Raw genomic sequence first — 18,982 nt, forward strand, 5'->3', positions numbered from 1 at the left:
GTAGTTTTAAAATTGTACGGCACATTACAAATTAGTGGTACTCAATTCAAGCTGGGAGTTGTTTGCCATTCACTTGTGGCCCAGAGCTACATGTACTTCTGCATCTCCATTTATAACCTACTGGGTATGGAGTGTTAAACAAGTCAATGCTTTCCTGATCCTTTTAACTTTTCAGCAAAAAGGAAATGGAACCCTGTTAAGAAAATGGATTATTGCACTTCCATGCAGTAATTGACAGTCTCATTTAGATAGAATAATAATTGGTCCTAGTATTTATTTTCCTATACAAGCTTTCACTTAGCAACTCTCCTTCCTTGAAAATAGCTTGTGTGCAGACCCATGTCCCATCATTGTGGTACATTTCTTAAACCAGCCCCAATCCAAATTACAGCAAAATAATCATGGAATTATGTAGAATGCACGGGATGAAGCAATGAAGACCTCAGATGCATCAATAGTTAGGATTGGCTCGCTAGGAAAAATGGATGCCAAACCAAAGACGATGCAATTAGCAGGGTTAACGTGAAAGCTTGGCCAAAGAGTTAGGTTTTAAGGCGAGTCTTAAAAGGAGGAGAGGGTGATGGAGAGACCGAGGGGTTCAAGTAGGGAATTCCAGAGTGTGGGGGCAAAGTGACTGAAGACATAGCTGTCATTAGTGGGGCAAAGGCTTGAGATGCACAAGAAACCTGAGTTGGAGAAATGGAGAGTTTGGTATGTGCAGCTGTGGAGGCAGGCAGGGGCAAAATCATGGAGGGGTTTCAACATAAGGATGAGAATTTTAAACATTGGGGAAACAGGAACCATTGTAGGTCAGTAAGGACAAAGGTGAGTGGAACAGTGCCCGGGGGGGGGGAGAAGATGGGTGGAAGAGTTTTGGAAGAGCTGATGTTTAGAGAGTGAAGTATGGAAAGCTGGCCAAGAAAACATTGGAATACTTGAAGTGACAAATGCATAACTGAGAGTTTCAGCAGCAGATGGGCAGAGGTATGATCGGGGTGGGTGCAGGTAATGTTTTGGAGGTGAAAGTTGGTGGTCTGTGTGATGGAGAGGATATGGGGAAGAAACTCAGCTCAGAGTTGAACAGAACGCTGAGGTTGTGAACAGTCTGGCTCAGCCTGAAACAGTCACCAGGGAGGGGAAATGGAGTCAGTGACAAAGGGACAGAATTTGTGGCGGGGGCCAAAACGATTTGATTCAGTCTTCTGTGTTTCGCTGAGGTTATTGTTTCAATTTTCTGGAGGGGAGATGCAATACGTGAAGTGTAGCCTCCCCTCCCAACAAAAAGCTTGATAGTGCACTTGTCAAACATAATCCTTCTTGGAACTTATTGTAATGGTTTGGAAGGATTGCACAGTTACAGCACGACTATCGGGTTGATCTAATAACTCAATTGCAGTACCATGTAAAGCCCAACTAGAAGGAAGTTTTGCATCCAGAACCCCCACAAGGAATTTTTAAATAGAATATTTTCTAAAAAGACAAAGGCTGTTGTGCACTTGTTTTCACAACCGCATGTCTATGAATACAGGAAACCAGAATAGAAAAGCTTGACTAAGGAGAGAATTTGCTACTTGTACTGCTGTTAAGAGTGAGCCCATCACTAAGGGCACACTTGCACTGCAAATTTAATGGCCCTGAAATTAGGATCGGGTGCTTACCGCGCGTGCAAGCCCCCGATCGGCACTCACCCTGCGCGCCGACATCTGAAGCCCGGGCCTGCTTGCATTTCCTGTCACAGGCCCGGTTCAGATGTCGGCGCGATGTGCTTACCTGATCCAGCGGCGTAGTTAGTGCGATGTGCCGGCTGGGATCAGGTGAGCACTGGGCAGCCAATCAGGGGAGGGGAAACTCATTCATGAGTTTGACAGTAAGAACTGTCACTCATGAAAAGTATGGGCTGCCAAAACACTAAAACTTTAAATAAAATTTTAAAAAACATCCCACTGATTATATTTAACTATAAATAAGTATAAAAAAAGTTTTAAACAATTTTTTGAAAAAAATAAATTTTTTAAAAATAGGGTCTAAAACTAAATTTACCTTACTGTAAATTCTTTAAAAATAATAAACCTGTGGGGGGAAAAAAAAAATTCTAAATTGTACTAAAAGCCCACTTACCTGTAAAACTAAATACTTACGTCTGGTTTTTCCACGTGTAAAAACCGGAGGCCTTTGCACTCGGGCAACTCTGGGGGGGGGGGAAAAAAGGAATTTCACTGCGCACGCGCTGCCTGTGCCGTCGCACGCGTTCTGCCTCTTAACCCCTTGGGTCAGAGGACAGGAAATGCCGGTTTTCAGCGCATGCGCTGTGCATGCTGAAAACTGGCAATTCCTCCGGGCACACGCTTCAATACCCTGTCCGTACTCACGCGTTGTGACAGGAATTACTGGGCAATTGTCACTACCAAGCAGATTCCACTTCAGAGCTGTGTTCAAGTTACAGCAACTTTAGAGTTAAGACCCAACTAGACTGAAGAGGAGCAGTGAGACTTCCCTCTGGCAGAGTTGGTTTTAACTGGGTTTGCTGCTATGTGGAGTACAATTTAAAAGCAATGTCAAGCCTCATTTAAAAATCTAGGCACTTGTAGACATTTCCACCAACACTCACCATTTAAGTTTTAACCACTGGAAGAGGTGGAACTATCTATGCACAGAGCTCTGCCACACAGAGGAATTGCAGTTTAAGCCAGAATAAATGGTAACACCTAGACTGGTAACTGGAGTGTAAGTTCACGGTAAGTCATTACTGCCAGTGTAATGTTGGAACATAGGAACAGGAGTAGGTCATTCAGCCCCTTGAACTGGTTCCATCATTCAATTAGATCGTGGCTGATCTGTATCCTAACTCCATCTACCTGCCTTATTTCCATAACCCTTAATACCCTTACTAACAAAAATCTATCAATCTCAGTTTTGAAATTTTCAATTGCCCTAGCCTCAACAGATTTTTTTTTTTGTGGGGGGGCAGTGGAGTTCCAGATTTCCACTAACCTTTGTGTGAAGAAGTGCTTCCTGACATCACCCCGAACAGCCTAGCTCTAATTTTAAGATTATACCTGTTCTGCATTCCTCCACCAGATGAAATTGTTTCTATCTACCCACATGCCTCACTGCACACAACATAGTTATTTTCCAATAATTGTCACTTAGGCAAACAATATTTACAACAGTCCTTCACTGGATTTTATGGCAATTATATGTTCACTGCTGGCAAGGGAGTCGCAACAGCAAATTGGTTTCTCAAGTCAAGTTCTTTGCACCTGTCTATAGATTCAGTCATGTGATGTTTCAGCATCGGAATATCTGGGGCTGGTAGAGTATCAAACTAGAGAAGCATTAGCGCTGTCATGAGCCTCCATGGTAGAGAAGAGGGTGGATATTATTGCCTAGTATGGAGCTGTCACACCTACACATTTCAGGCAGGCGGTTGGTAGACCAGGCACATGAAGGGTCCCCATTAAATGGTTGGGTTTCAGGATTTTTGTAATTGAAGTGGGAATATGGGTGTGCTACATAGGTAAGTGAGAGAGTTCTTTAATGGTTATTTCTCTTTAAATCCTTTGGAATGGTGCAAATTGTTAGTGGCAATTGCCAGTAATTTCTTGATAAGATTACTAAAGCAGTTTAAGTAAAGGGGAAAAGTTAAATATTTGGGATTCTGTTGGTTTAAGAAGAGTAAAACAAGGTAACACTGTAGTAGGAGTTAATTGGCAGGCAGTGAAAACCAGTCCTCTAACCAATCAGCAGGGGTGACTCATTTGGCTACAAACAAATAGTATAAAAAGACTGGTGCTAGTGTGAGTAGCAGAGAGTGCCGTGAGAGTTTGGGTAAGCGAGAGAGTTAGGGTAAGTGGGGTGTTAGGTTCTGTTTTGTTTCTGGCCTTGGTTTTTCCTGCCAGCCTCAGGATTAGCAGACATCGCGGAGGCGGAGCAGCGAGGCGAGGCCCAGTCGAGGCAGCCGGGAGCAGCAGTGGGTGTTGAGTCAAGCCGGAGTAGCGAGGCGAGGCAGCCTAAACAGGCTCCACAGGCAACATTCCAAGGGGAGGTCAGAATTCAAAAGTGACATCACTGCCAAGCTGGTAGGTGACTGGCTGGTTGGTGAGTACTTTTCCTTCCCTTTTAAACCTTTATAAGTTGGTAAGTTCAATTAAATAGAGGTGTGATATTCATCATCTAGAATCGGGGCAGAGGGTATTTAAAAATAATAAATGTAATTAATTACATAGAATGGGAGAGCAGGTGATGTGTTACTGCTGCAATATGTGGGAGCTGGTGGACACCATTGATGTTCACAGTGATCACATTTGCAGTAAGTGCTGGCTGCTCGAGGAACTCCGGCTCCGTGTTAATAAGCTGGAGTCCGAGCTTCAAACACTGCAACACATCAGGGAGGGGGAGAGTTACCTGGACTCTGTGTTCCAGGAAGTAGTCACACCAATTAGATTAACTAATTCAGACGTAGTCCGTGGTCAGGGACAGGAGGGTGTGACTATGAGTGAGGCAGGAACGGGGATCTAGGAGGTAGTGTTGGAGGAGCTGCAGCCCTTGCTCTTGTCCAACAGGTTCGAGGCTCTTACTCCCTGTGAGGACGGGAATGGGGACTGCAGGGAGGATGAGCAACCTGGCCACAGCACCGTGGAACGAGGGGCCATTCAAGTGGGGGGAGTAAAAAGAAATGTTGTAGTGGTAGGGGATAGTATCATTAGGGGGATAGATAGGGTTCTTTGCAGCCGAGAGCGAGAGTCCCGAAGGTTGTGTTGCCTGCCCGGTGCCAGGGTTAAGGACATCTCCTCTGGGCTGGAGAGAAACTTGGAGTGGGAGGGGGAGAATCCAGTTGTCATGGTCCATGTTGGTACCAACGACATAGGACAAGGAAAGAGGTTATGCACTTTGGCAGAAAAAATCAAAGAGCAAGTTATTATCTAAATGGAGAGAAACTGCAAAGTGCTACAGTACAAAGGGATCTGGGGGTCCTGGTGCATGAAACACAGAAGGTTAGTATGCAGGTACAGCAGGTGATCAGGAAGGCCAATGGAATCTTGGCTTTTATTGTAAGGGGGATGGAGTATAAAAGCAGGGAAGTCTTGCTTCAGTTATACAGGGTACTGGTGAGGCCACACCTGGAATACTGCATACAGTTTTGTTTTCCATATTTAAGAAAAGATATACTTGCTCTCGAGACAGTTCAGAGAAGGTTCACTCGGTTGATTCCGGAGATGAGGGGGTTGACTTATGAGGAAAGGTTGAGTAGGTTGGGCCTCTACTCATTGGAATTCAGAAGAATGAGAGGCGATCTTATCGAAACATATAAGATTGTGAGGGGGCTTGATCGGGTAGATGCGGGGAGGATGTTTTCACTGATGGGTGAGACTAGAACTAGGGGGCATAATCTTAGAATAAGGGGCTGCCCTTTCAAAACTGAGATGAGAAGAAACTTCTTCACTCAGAGGGTAGTAAATCTATGGAATTTGCTACCTCAGAGAGCTGTGGAAACTGCGACATTAAATAAATTTAAAACGGAGATAGACAGTTTCCTAGCTGATAAGGGAATTAGGGGTTACGGGGAGAGGGCAGGGAAGTGGACGTGAGTCTAGGTTCGGATCAGCCATGATCCTATTGAATGGCAGAGCAGGCCCGAGGGGCCGTATGGCCTACTCCTGCTCCTGCTTCTTATGTACATGTGAATGTGCATCTGTGTCTCAGTAGAGTTTCTTTTTGTGGCTGAAGATTTCAGCTGGCTTCACTATTTTAACAAAAGCAAAATACTGCAGAGGCTGGAAATCTGGAATTTAAAAAAAAATGCTGGAAACACTCAGCAGGTCAGGCAGCATCTGTGGAGAGAGAAACAGAGTTAACGTTTCAGGTCAAGGACCTTTCATCAGCTGATAGTTCTGATTTTCTGATGAAAGGTCATCGACCTGAAATGTTAACTCTGTTTCTCTCTCCGCAGATGCTGCCTGACCTGCTGAGTATCTCCAGCATTTTCTGTTTTTATTTCACTATTTTAATTACCTTTAACTAGTCAATGATGCAAAAGACAACTTAATTGTTGTTTAATCACATTGTTGTGAAAATATCTAATTTTTAGATGTTTTTTTATGTTACAAACTTCTTTTGGGCATTAGAAATTTTAATTATGGAGAAAAATAACGATGAGTCAATTAGTGCGCCATTTAAAAAAATGTTTGGTTTCATAAGCCTGGTAATCTGGTTGGTAGTTTTCTTGCCACTTTTGATTCATACCTGCCTTACCTCTTCAGTTCTGATTTGCTGAGGTTTTACTTTACAATCAACAAAGTCTGATGTAACAGGAAGTATGTGTGACACAGGAAGTGCATGCATATGCAAAACTTTAAATATATTCTGTAATCTGTAATGGTGTATTAAGGGTCAATTCAGCTGGAATACTTTTCTTAATTGTTTACTAATTACTTGGACATAGAATAGAGGATATACAGCACAGAAACAGGCCATTCGGCCCAACCAGTCCATGCTGGCATTTATGCTCCACTCGAGCCTCCTCCCATCCTCCCTCGTCTAACTTTATCAGCATAACCTTCTATTCCCTTCTCCCTCATATGCTTATCTAACCTCCCCTTAAATGCATCTATACTATTTGCCTCAACCACTCCCTGTGGTAGCGAGTTCCACATTCTCAGCACTCTCTGGGTAAAGAAGTTTTGTTTGAAATCCCCATTTGATATCTTGGTGACCATCTTATATTGATGGCCTCTAGTTTTGCTCGTCCCCACAAGTGGAAACACTCTGTGTCTGTATCAAAACCTTTCATAATGTTAAAGACCTCTATTAGGTCACCCCTCAGCTTCACCCAGTCTGTTCATCTATTCCTGGTAGGTATAACTTTGCATTTCTGGTATCATTCTTGTGTGATGAAATATTCCATTCATCACTGCCTGTGATTGTGGTCGGTTTCAGTGTCATTTCCCTTCCCCCAGTCCTCATTGTATTGTTTATTGGAATGTGCTGTGTGTGTAGGGCTCTGCCCATACCTGGCCCCTTTTGTAAGCTAGCTCAGTCTGGCCTCAGTCTCCAGAAGGAAGATACCTCTCTCTCTTACGTGTTACTTTCTAAGTTAATAAAAGCCTTGTTTTGTTTCGCTAACATCGAGTCTCGGAATTATTGAGGCACATCAATTTTATTAACTTATTTTTCAACACTATGGATCAACTCCTGAAACCCGAACGTTTGGATTTGGATCAACATGCTCCGGACGCATCAGCACGCTTCGGACACTGGTTTGAGTGTATGGAATTCTTCCTGGACAATTCCGCAGCCGTCAAAGACGCTACGGACGCTGCGAGGATGAGACTCGGAATTCTGCGGAATTGGGTAAGCCACCGGGTTTACCCCCTCATCCAAGACGCCGATACGTACCTGGCCGCCTGCGACATCTTCAAGGCGCATTACCAGCAGCCTACGAATGAGGTGTATGCTAGGCATCTGCTCGCTACTCGCGCACAGTGACCTGGGGAATCGGTGGTGGAGTTCCTAAGCACCCTGAAAATGCTTGGCAAAGACTGCAAGTGCCGAGATGTAAAAGCCGCAGTGTACACTGACGAGCTTGTTCGTGATGCCTTTATCACAGGCCTCAGCTCCACTTACATCCGGCAAAGACTGCTGGAAAAAACGGGGTTGGACCTGAAACAGGCTGTGGACACCGCGCGATCCCTGGATGTGGCCCAGAGAAACTCGGACGCCTACTCTTCAGCCCGCGCCGTCCACGCCGCCACGTGTGCACCAAGGGCGCCGCCATCTTGGAAGGCATCTTCCCCGCCCGGCAGCCCGACACCGGCGGGGCCCCGCTCTCCCCCCAGAAGCCCTACGACAGCCGCGACGCGTCAGGGACCCAACTGCTACTTCTGCGGGCAGCCAAAACACACCAGAAACCTGTGCCCGGTGAAAGGCACCACCTGCTTTAAGTGCGGTAAGAAGGGGCACTTCGGGAAGGTGTGCAGAGGGAACCCCGCCGGAAAACCAACCGCCGGAAAACCCGCCACCGCCGCGTGTGCGCCGTGGGAGTGGCCATCTTGGACGCCATCTTGCCCGACCTCGTGGGGTCTGCCATCTTATGAGCAGACAGCGTGGACGCCATCTTGTATCGATCAGGGCCCTACAGTGGCATCGGTCACAGTGGACCAGACCAGGCCGCACCCGCTATCCAAATCAATGGTGGACATCGAGGTAAACGGGTGCCGGGTTAAATGTTTAATTGACAGTGGAAGCACGGAGAGTTTTATCCACCCTGAACTGGCACAGCAACTCTCCCTAAAGGTGGTCCCTGCTCAGGGTACCATCTCTATGGCTGATAAAACCCAGACATCGACCATTCTGGGTTACTGCACGGTACAATTGGGCGTTAACGGAACTGTATACGATAATTTTAAAGTATTAATCATGAAGAACCTATGTGCGAGCGTGGTCTTGGGCCTGGATTTCCAGTGCAACCACCAAAGCATCACGCTCAAGTACGGTGGGTCCCAGCCGCCCCTCACAGTGTGCGGTCTGGCTACCCTGAAGGTAAAGCCGCCTTCGCTATTCGCGAACCTTACCCCTAACTGCCGGCCAATAGCGACCAAAAGCAGGAGGTACAGCTGGGAGGACAGGCGGTTTATCGCGACCGAGGTAGACAGGCTCCTGAAAGAGCGCATTATTGAATGCAGCAACAGCCCGTGGCGCGCCCAAGTGGTAGTGGTAAGGGGTAGCGAGAAGAAACGGATGGTGATCGACTATAGTCAAACGATCAACAGGTACACCCAACTAGACGCCTACCCGCTACCCCGCATATCAGAAATGGTGAACCAAATCGCCCAATACCGGGTGTTCTCCACCATCGACCTCAAGTCAGCGTACCACCAGCTCCCTATCAGACCAGAGGACCGCCCGTACACCGCCTTCGAGGCGAACGGACGCCTCTACCAATTCCTCAGAGTCCCCTTTGGGGTGACGAATGGGGTCTCGGTTTTTCAGAGGGAGATGGACCGCATGGTCGATGACCACCACTTGCAGGCAACCTTCCCCTACCTCGACAACGTCACCATCTGCGGCCACAATCAGCAGGATCACGACTCGAACCTCGAGAGGTTCCTGGAAACCGCACAAAAACTCAACCTCACCTACAACGAGGACAAGTGCGTTTTCAACACCACGCGCCTCTGCATACTAGGCAGCATGGTGGAGAATGGGGAAATCGGACCAGACCCCGACCGATTGCGCCCCCTACGGGAGCTGCCCCTGCCCAACACTCCCAAAGCCCTGAAAAGGTGCCTGGGGTTATTTTCTTATTATTCCCAATGGGTCCCCAACTACTCCGACAAAGCCCGCCCCCTCTTGAAAGCATCCTCTTTCCCGCTCTCTGCTGAGGCCCACGCCGCCGTCAAAGCATTAAGCAGGATATTGAACGGGCCACGCTACAGGCAGTGGACGAGAACACTCCATTTCAAGTGGAAAGTGATGCGTCTGACTTCGCCTTGGCGGCCACCCTCAACCAGGCGGGGCGGCCCGTAGCTTTCTTCTCGAGGACCCTCCAAGGGCCCGAGATCAGACACTCCTCCGTGGAAAAGGAGGCCCAAGCCATCGTGGAGGCAGTGCGCCACTGGCGCCACTACCTAGCCGGCAAACGCTTCACCCTACTTACCGACCAGCGGTCGGTAGCGTTTATGTTCAATAATAAACAGAGGGGGAAGATTAAAAATGATAAGATTCTTAGGTGGCGGATCGAGCTCTCCACCTTCGAGTACGACATCATTTACCGGCCAGGGGCCCTTAACGAATCCCCTGACGCCCTCTCACAAGGGATGTGTGCCAGCGCCACCGGGGATCGGCTACAGACCCTCCACAACGACCTCTGCCACCCAGGGGTCACGCGGCTGTTCCACTTCATAAAGTCCCGTAACTTACCCTACTCGATTGAGGAAGTTCGGTCTCTGACCAGGAACTGCCGCACTTGCGCTGAGTGCAAGCCTCGGTTCTACCGCCCAGATAGAGCCCACTTAATCAAAGCTACACGGCCCTTTGAGCGGCTCAGCTTAGATTTCAAGGGCCCCCTCCCGTCCGTCGACCGCAATGTTTACTTCCTGAACATTGTGGACGAATACTCCCGGTTCCCGTTCGCCTTCCCCTGCCCAGACATGACCAGCGCCACGGTCATTAAATGCCTCAACAGCCTGTTCTGCCTGTTCGGTATGCCGAGCTACATCCATACGGATAGGGGGGCGTCCTTCATGAGTGAAGAGCTACGCCAGTACATGCTGTCCAAGGGGATCGCCATGAGCCGTACCACCAGCTACAACCCCCGGGGTAACGGCCAAGTGGAGCGAGAGAACGGGACAGTATGGAAAGCAGTCACTCTAGCTCTAAGGACCAAGGGCCTCCCTATCTCCCGCTGGCAGGAAGTCCTCTCGGATGTGCTCCATTCGATACGGTTGCTATTGTGTATGGCCACTAATGCCACGCCTCATGAACGAATGTTTGTCTTTCCCCGGAAATCCACCTCAGGCGTATCCATGCCGTCATGGCTCTCCACCCCAGGTCCGGTACTCGTGCGAAGGCATGTGAGGGGCCACAAGACGGACCCTCTCGTGGAGCCAGTACACCTACTCCACGCCAATACGCATATGTCCGGCACGCCGACGGAAGGGAGGACACCGTGTCCATAAAAGACGTCGCCCCAGCCGGCATCGACAACAACTACGGCAATAGCAGCAACAACGATCACAGCAACTCTTACCCACCCACTACTCTTTCATCACCCCCGGAAGAACATCGACCAACGGCACCCCCACCAACTACCCCTTCAACAACACTGGCGGCACCCCCGGCAGAGACCCAGGAGACTACCGGGGACACCCAGCCGACACCCGCGGCACCACAACAGCCACGTCGGTCGCAGAGGACTATCAAACCCCCGAACAGACTAAATGTATAGAAGGGGTGAATGTGATGAAATATTCCATTCATCACTGCCTGTGATTGTGGTCGGTTTCAGTGTCATTTCCCTTCCCCCAGTCCTCATTGTATTGTTTATTGGAATGTGCTGTGTGTAGGGCTCTGCCCATACCTGGCCCCTTTTGTAAGCTAGCTCAGTCTGGCCTCCGTGTCCAGAAGGAAGATACCTCTCTGTCTTACGTGTTACTTTCTAAGTTAATAAAAGCCTTGTTTTGTTTCGCTAACATCGAGTCTCGGAATTATTGAGGCACATCATCTTGTAAATCATATATTGCAAATAATCACCAATACACTTAATAGATTTATTTATAATTAAAAAAAAATCTCCTGTGGTTGTCTATTTATTTTGGTATGTTACTACATCATTGAATTCAAATTCGGAACTATTGTAATAGTTTATTGAATTAATTCATTATTGGCAATGGTTCTCCTACTCAATCAAGAAACTATTAAAACGGTCCTGGTATTCAGCGCATTTTTTGAATGGTTCTGCAATGTAATCAAGTAATTAACTGCAATAGCTCTGCTACTGAATGAATGAATGAATTGCAACAATTCTGTAATTAACCAGTTAATTAATTGCAATTAAACCAGTTAATTAATTGTAATAATTCTACTATTGAATGCATAAATTAATGGCCACAATTTTGCCATTAAACCAGTTAGTTAAATGCAGTAACTTAGTTCGCGGAACAATGAATTCATCCTTTCCAGCAACTGCGCGGCTGCAGTCGGTGACCGCCCTGACGCACACCAGAAGTGACGAGGACCGTAAGTTGGGTGCGCTGATGGCAGCTCCGGGGGTGGAGGAGATGTCGGCGCTGCTGGTGCTGCATCACCTGAGGAGGAAGCGGAGGCGGCGAGAGGAGCAGGAGCGGGAGCGGGCCCGCAGGTAGGGACACCTTGAGGGGGGGCTTCGGCCTGACTTGATCCTCGCAGAATACACGCAGCCAGCTTCCCTTCCCTCACAGCCCAGGCCACTCTGGCTTGGCCTGGTGTGTCTATCTCCGTGCGAGTGCCTGGTTTGTGGCCAGCTTATTTGTGCATTTAAAAAATAATAATTTCTCGTTAAATCTGAAGTTTCAGCACAACTGTGGTTCAGTGGGTCGCACTCTCGCCTCTGAATCAGAAGGTTGTGGGTTCAAGTCCCACTCCAGAGACTTCAGCACATTATCTAGGTGCAGTACTAAGGGAGTGCTGCATTGCCAGAGGTGCCCTCTTTTCAGATGAGAAGTTAAGCCCAGGCCCTGTCTGCCCTTGGGTGGGTGTAAAAGATCCTATGGCACTATTTGAAGAAGAGCAGGGGAGTTATCCCCTGTGTCCTGACCAATGTTTATCCCTCAACCTACCTCACTAAAAACAGATTAACTGGTCATCAATGTTCCCTTTTAACTTTTGTGGGGTGCGTGGCCCATTCAAAATACCGAGCATGCGTGGTTTTTCCCGTTTAAAAGCTGGTGAGCCGGCTGCGTGGGAGCTGCAGAGCGCTGTAGGGTTGCGCAGTTTAAAGGGAAGATTGCTGGTCATATGTGTCCTGCTATTTCTGGGAGCCTGCTGTGCACAAATTGGCTGCTGTATTTCCTACATTACAACAGTGATAAAACTTCAAATAAACTTTATTGGCTGTAAAATGCTTTAGGATGTCCTGAGGTGGTAAAAGCCCTTGTTTAAGCATCTGTATACTGCCCTTTGATCCTCCCACCGAATAAATTTCATTCATTTTGTAGACTTCATCTTCAGATTACACTGCATCCACCCTCCTTCCCCCAGTTTAATATTGTCTGTAATTTTGACTGGCTGTAAAGAGCTTCAAAGTCCATTCTGACAAAGGGTCATCGACCTGAAACGTTAACTCTGTTTCTCTCTCCACGGATGCTGCCTGGCCTGCTGAGTATTTCCAGCATTTTCTGTTGCCTCAAAGTCCAGGTTAAGTGTAAATTAGGTGCTTTGCAACTTGATAAAACTTGGCCATACCAAATCTCCCCCTCAATTGCATAATAACCTTAATAACAACAGAAAATGCTGGAAAAACTCAGCAGGTCAGGCAACATCCGTGGAGAGAAATTTGAGTTGACGTTTCGGGCTTGACCCTTCTTCAAAACTGGAGAGAAAAGGAACTAGATCGAAGGCAGGGCTGCGATCGGACAAAAGGATAAAAGAACCAAAAGAAGTAAAAGAGATTAGAAGCTAGACGAGATGGTAATAGGCTGGGATTAGGTGTAAAGTGTACTGGCAGGGCAAAAGATAGCTGCCAGGTGTGAGAGAGAAACAAAAGGAAAGGGGGGGGGGAGGAAAGGAGTGGAAAAATATAAGTAAAAATGAAATAGGGGCCGAGGTTATGATCTGAAATTGTTGAACTCGATATTGAGACCGGAAGGCTGCAGAGTGCCTAATCGGAAGATGAGGTGCTGTTCCTCGAGTTTACGTTGAGCTTCCGTGGAACAGTACAAGAGGCCAAGGACGGTGAGGTCCGAGTGGGAATGGAGCGGTGAATTGAAATGACAGGCGACCGGAAGCTCGGGGTCACCCTTACGGACTGAACGGAGGTGTTCCGCAAAGCGGTCACCCAATCTGCGTTTGGTCTCCCCAATGTAGAGGAGACCACATCGTGAGCAGCGAATACAGTATACTAGATTGCGAGAAGTACAAGTAAATCGCTGTTTCACCTGGAAGGGGTGTTTGGGGCCCTGGACAGTGGGGAGGGGGGAGGTATAGGGGCAGGTGTTACACCTCCTCCGCTTGCACGGGAAGGTGCCAGGCGAAGGGGAAGGGCTGTTTGGGGTGATAGAGGAGTGGACTAGGGTGTCTCGGAGAGAGCGGTCCCTGCGGAATGCTGAAAGGGGAGGGGAGGGGAAGATACGTTTGGTGGTGGGATCACTTTGGAGGTAGCGGAAATGCCGGAGGATGATCCGTTGAATGTGGAGGCTGGTGGGGTGAAAGGTGAGGACAAGGGGAACCCTATCATGGTTCCGGGAGGGAGGGGCAGGGGTGAGGGCAGAGGTGCGGGAGATAGAACTGACACGGTCGAGGGCAGTGTCCACCACGGTAGAGGGGAATCCTCGGTTGCGGAAAAAGGAAGACATGTCTGAAGCACTGGTGTGGAAGGTGGCATCGTCGGAGCAGATACGGCGGAGGCGGAGAAACTGGGAGAATGGAATAGAGTCCTTACAGGAAGCGGGGTGGGAGGAAGTGTATACTAGTATACTGTATTCGCTGCTCACGATGCGGTCTCCTCTACATTGGGGAGACCAAACGCAGATTGGGTGACCGCTTTGCGGAACACCTCCGTTCAGTCCGTAAGGGTGACCCCGAGCTTCCGGTCGCCTGTCATTTCAATTCACCGCTCCATTCCCACTCGGACCTCACCGTCCTTGGCCTCTTGTACTGTTCCACGGAAGCTCAACGTAAACTCGAGGAACAGCACCTCATCTTCCGATTAGGCACTCTGCAGCCTTCCGGTCTCAATATCGAGTTCAACAATTTCAGATCATAACCTCGGCCCCTATTTCATTTTTACTTATATTTTTCCACTCCTTTCCTCCTCCCCCCCTTTCCTTTTGTTTCTCTCTCACACCTGGCAGCTATCTTTTGCCCTGCCAGTACACTTTACACCTAATCCCAGCCTATTACCATCTCGTCTAGCTTCTAATCTCTTTTACTTCTTTTGGTTCTTTTATTCTTTTGTCCGATCGCAGCCCTGCCTTCGATCTAGTTCCTTTTCTCTCCAGTTTTGAAGAAGGGTCAAACCCGAAACGTCAACTCAAATTTCTCTCCACGGATGTTGCCTGACCTGCTGAGTTTTTCCAGCATTTTCTGTTGTTATTTCGGATTTCCAACATCTGCAGTATTTTGCTATCGTACCTGCATAATAACCTTATTGCTTCCTATGAAGTGGTAATCTGCTAAAGTACATGATGTATCAGAGGATCCTGGCCTTTGAACTGATTGGTGCTTTTCTAATTAATCAGGTTCATTAATCTACTGATTTCTTCAGTCAAGGCAGTAGCAGAATCGATTGTATTTTTAAAAAACATCTTTTGTGGTGTTTTCCATAAGTATTGGAGACGGGAGCCAAATGCAGGAGTCGAAGGGCCTGTAACAAATGAAAAATGCAGGATGCATTTTCATTATCTCGCCCCTTTTTTCTCTTCTCTACTAAAGTTGTTTCCTCCTTGGCTACAGTTCTGTTGTTGCAAGGTCCTGCCCAATATTTATCCATCCACCAATATCACTGAAGGAAACACATTTATTTGGTCATTACCACATTGCAGTTTGTGGGACCTTGCTGTGTGCAAATTGGTTGCTGCATTAAAAAAATTTGTTTATGGAATGTGGGCATCGCTGGCACGGCCAGCATATATTGCCCATCCCTAGTTGCCCTTGAGAAGGTGGTGGTGAGCCGCCGCCTTGAACCGCTGCAGTCCGAGAGGTGAAGGTGCTCCCACAGTGCTGTTAGAGAGAGCGTTCCAGGATTCTGACCCAGCGACGATGAAGGAACAGCGATATATTTCCAAGTCAGGATGGTTTGTGACTTGGAGGGGAACTTGCAGGTGGTGATGTTCCCATGTGCCTGCTGCCCTTGTCCTTCTAGGAGGTAGAGGTCACGGGTTTGAAACACAAAAAGTTAGTATGCAGGTGCAGCAGGTGATCAGGAAGGCCAATGGAACCTTGGCTTTTATTGCAAGGGGGATGGAGTATAAAAACAGGGAAGTCTTGCTGCAGTTATACAGGGTATTGGTGAGGCCACACCTGGAATACTGCGTGCAGTTTTGGTTTCCATATTTAAGAAAAGATATACTTGCTCTCGAGGCAGTTCAGAGAAGGTTCACTCGGTTGATTCCGGAGATGAGGGGGTTGACGTATGAGGAAAGGTTGAGTAGGTTGTGACTCTACTCATTGGAGTTCAGAAGAATGAGAGGCGATCTTATCGAAACATATAAGATTGTGAGGGGGCTTGATCGGGTGGATGCGGGGAGGATGTTTCCACTGATGGGTGAGATTAGAACTAGGGGGCATAGTCTAAGAACAAGGGGCTGCCCTTTCAAAACTGAGATGAGGAGAAACTTCTTCACTCAGAGGGTAGTAAATCTATGGAATTTGCTACCCCAGAGAGCTGTGGAAGCTGCAACATTAAATAAATTTAAAACGGAGATAGACAGTTTCCTAGCAGATAAGGGAATTAGGGGTTACGGGGAGAGGGCAGGGAAGTGGACGTGAGTCTAGATTCGGATCAGCCATGATCCTATTGAATGGCGGAGCAGGCCCGAGGGGCCGTATGGCCTACTCCTGCTTATGTTCTTATGTGCTGCCAAAGAAGCCTTGGCGAGTTAGTGCAGTGCATCTTGTAGATGGTACACACTGCAGCCATGGTACCCCAGTGGTGCAGAGAATATTTAAGGTGGTCGATGGGGTGCCAATCAAGTGGGCTGTTTTGTCTTGGATGGTGTTGAGCTTCTTGTGTTGCTGGAGCTGCACTCATCCAGGCAAGTGGTGAGTATTCCATCACACTCCTTACTTGTGCCTTGTAGATGGTGGAAAGGCTTTGGGGAGTCAGGAGGTGAGACACTCGCTGCAGAATACCCAGCCTCGGACCTGCCCTTGTTGCCACAGTATTTATGTGGCTGACCCAGTTAAGTTTCTGGTCAATGGTGACCCCCAGGATATTGATGGAGGGGGATTTGGCGATGGTAATGCCATTGAATGTCAAGGGGCGGTGGTTAGACTCTCGCTTGTTGGAGATAGTCATTGCCCGCCACTTCTGTGGCGCGAATGTTACCTGCCACTTATGAGCCCAAGCCTGAATGTCATCCAGGCCTTGCTGCATGCGGGCATGGACTGCTTCATTATCTGAGGAGTTGTGAATGGCACTGAACACTGTGCAGTCATCAGCGAACATCCCCACTTCTGACCTTATGTTGAAGGGAAGGTGATTGATGAAGGAGCTGAAGATGGTTGGGCCTAGGATACTGCCCTGAGGAACTCCTGCAGTGATGTCTTGAGGCTGTGATGATTGACCTTCAATCACCACAACCATCTTCCTTTGTGCTAGGTATGACTCCAGCCAGTGGAGAGTTTCCCCCCGATTCCCATTGATTTGATTTTAGTTTTACTAGGGCTCCTTGATGTCACACTCTGTCAAATGCTCTCTTGATGTCAAGGGCAGTCACTCTCCCCTCACCTCTGGAATTCAGCTCCTTTGTCCATGTTTGGACCAAGGCTGTAATGAGGCCTGGAGCCAAGTGGTCTTGGCGGAACCCAAACTGGGCATCAGTGAGCAGGTTATTGATGAGTAAGTGCCGCTTGATAGCACTGTCGATGACACCTTCCATCACTTTGCTGATGATTGATTGAGAGTAGACTGATGGGGCGGTAATTGGCCGGATTGAATTTGTCCTGCTTTTTGTGGACAGGACATACCTGGGCAGTTTTCCACATTGTCGGATAGATGCCGGTGTTATAGCTGTACTGGAACAGCTTGGCTAGAGGCACAGCTAGTTCTGGAGCACAAGTCTTCAGCACGATAGCTGGAATATTGTCGGGGCCCATAGCCTTTGCTGTATCCAGTGCGCTTAGCCGTTTCTTGATATCACGTGGAGTGAATCGAATTGGCTGAAGACTGGCTTCTGTGGTGGTGGGGACCTCAGGAGGAGGCCGATATGGATCATCCACTCGGCACTTCTGGCTGAAGATGGTTGCAAATGCTTCAGCTTTGCCTTTTGCACTCGCGTGCTGGGCTTCACCATCATTGCGGATGGGGATATTCATGGAGCCTCCTCCTCCTGTTAGTTTAATGGTGTACCACCATTCACGACTGGATGTGGCAGGACTGCAGAGCTTTGATCTGATCCATTGAGTGTGGGATCACTTAGCTCTGTCTATAGCATACTGCTTCTGCTTTTTAGCTTGCATGTAGTCCTGTATTGCAGTTTCCCCATGTCTGCACTGCATTTTTAGATATGCCTGGTGCTGCTCCTGGCATGCTCTCTTTATTGAATCAGTGTTGGTCCCCTAGCTTAATGGTAATGGTAGTGTGAGGGATATGCCAGGCCATGAGGTTACAAATTGTGATGGAATACAATTCTGCTGCTGCTGATGGCCCACAGCGCCTCATGGATGCCCAGTTTTGAGCTGCTAGATCTGTTCTGAATCTATTCCATTTAGCACGGTGGTAGTGCCACACAACACGATGGAGAGTGTCCTCAGTGTGAAGACAGGACTTTGTCTCCACAATGACTGTGTGGTGGTCACTGCTACCAATACTGTCATGGACAGATACATCTGCGACCGGTAGGTTGGTCAGGACGAGGTCAAGTAGGTTTCTTAATTTACAAAAGTGACTACGCTTCAAATGTGCTTAATTGGCTGTGAAGCACTTAGAGACGTCATGAGAGGAGGGGTTTCCAGGGAGCTGATGTAGAACAGGGTCAATGGAGGTGATAGATGTGTGGGACAAGGCTACGTGTAGCAGAGATTTGCATAAGTTTTTAGTTTGTGGAGAGTAGAGGATGGGAGTCTCAACAAGTTCACCAATCCTGACTGGAGAAAAATCTGATCTGATTCTCAATGAGATCTTTGAATTTATCGTCTTACAGTCTAGCCCATCAGTCCTGTTACCAAAAGCCTCGGTGTACATCTGTGGTGTTCAATAGTTTGTTTGGACCATAACCTTTGTCCACATGTAGTGCAAACCATCAGCCGCCTGGTGCAGCCCAGATGTCTAATGGTAACGGTGGACAAGCTCTGTCTGATCTGCCAAACCATTTGCTTCTTTGCATTAAATTTGTGGTGGGGCATCGCAAATTATCTGCCGGTGTGTGTTCAAATAACTCTTCATGGGGGCTGCTTTTTTGCCCTGGTCGAGTTGAGGGTTGTCAGTCCTCGGGAACGGAATGTCTTTCTACGTAAAGTACCCAGTGTTGACATCGAGTATTTCTCGGTAAGTTTTAGCAACACAGATCAAAAGAACAGCAAAGCTTCCCCTCCTGTGAGGTGGCCTTAAACCCAGAGGACATCCTAT

At 47.9% G+C, this 18,982-nt stretch overlaps 1 protein-coding gene across 1 annotated transcript in view; it reads left to right on the forward strand.

Moving 5' to 3' along the window:
- The first annotated feature begins 11,645 nt into the window (after positions 1-11,645).
- Positions 11,646-18,982, forward strand: part of LOC147102062 (uncharacterized) — a 33,246-nt gene continuing 25,909 nt past the window's right edge. Inside the window, exon 1 of the mRNA XM_085964219.1 lies at positions 11,646-11,857. Within this exon, the coding sequence (XP_085820345.1) occupies positions 11,661-11,857 (197 nt within the window). The 5' untranslated portion in view covers positions 11,646-11,660. The remainder of the gene's footprint in view (positions 11,858-18,982) is intronic.

The sequence above is a fragment of the Somniosus microcephalus genome, chromosome 22 (genome assembly GCF_052327205.1).
Source record: "Somniosus microcephalus isolate GS21.2 chromosome 22, FLI_Smic_1.0, whole genome shotgun sequence".
NCBI classification, from domain to species: Eukaryota; Metazoa; Chordata; class Chondrichthyes; order Squaliformes; family Somniosidae; genus Somniosus; species Somniosus microcephalus.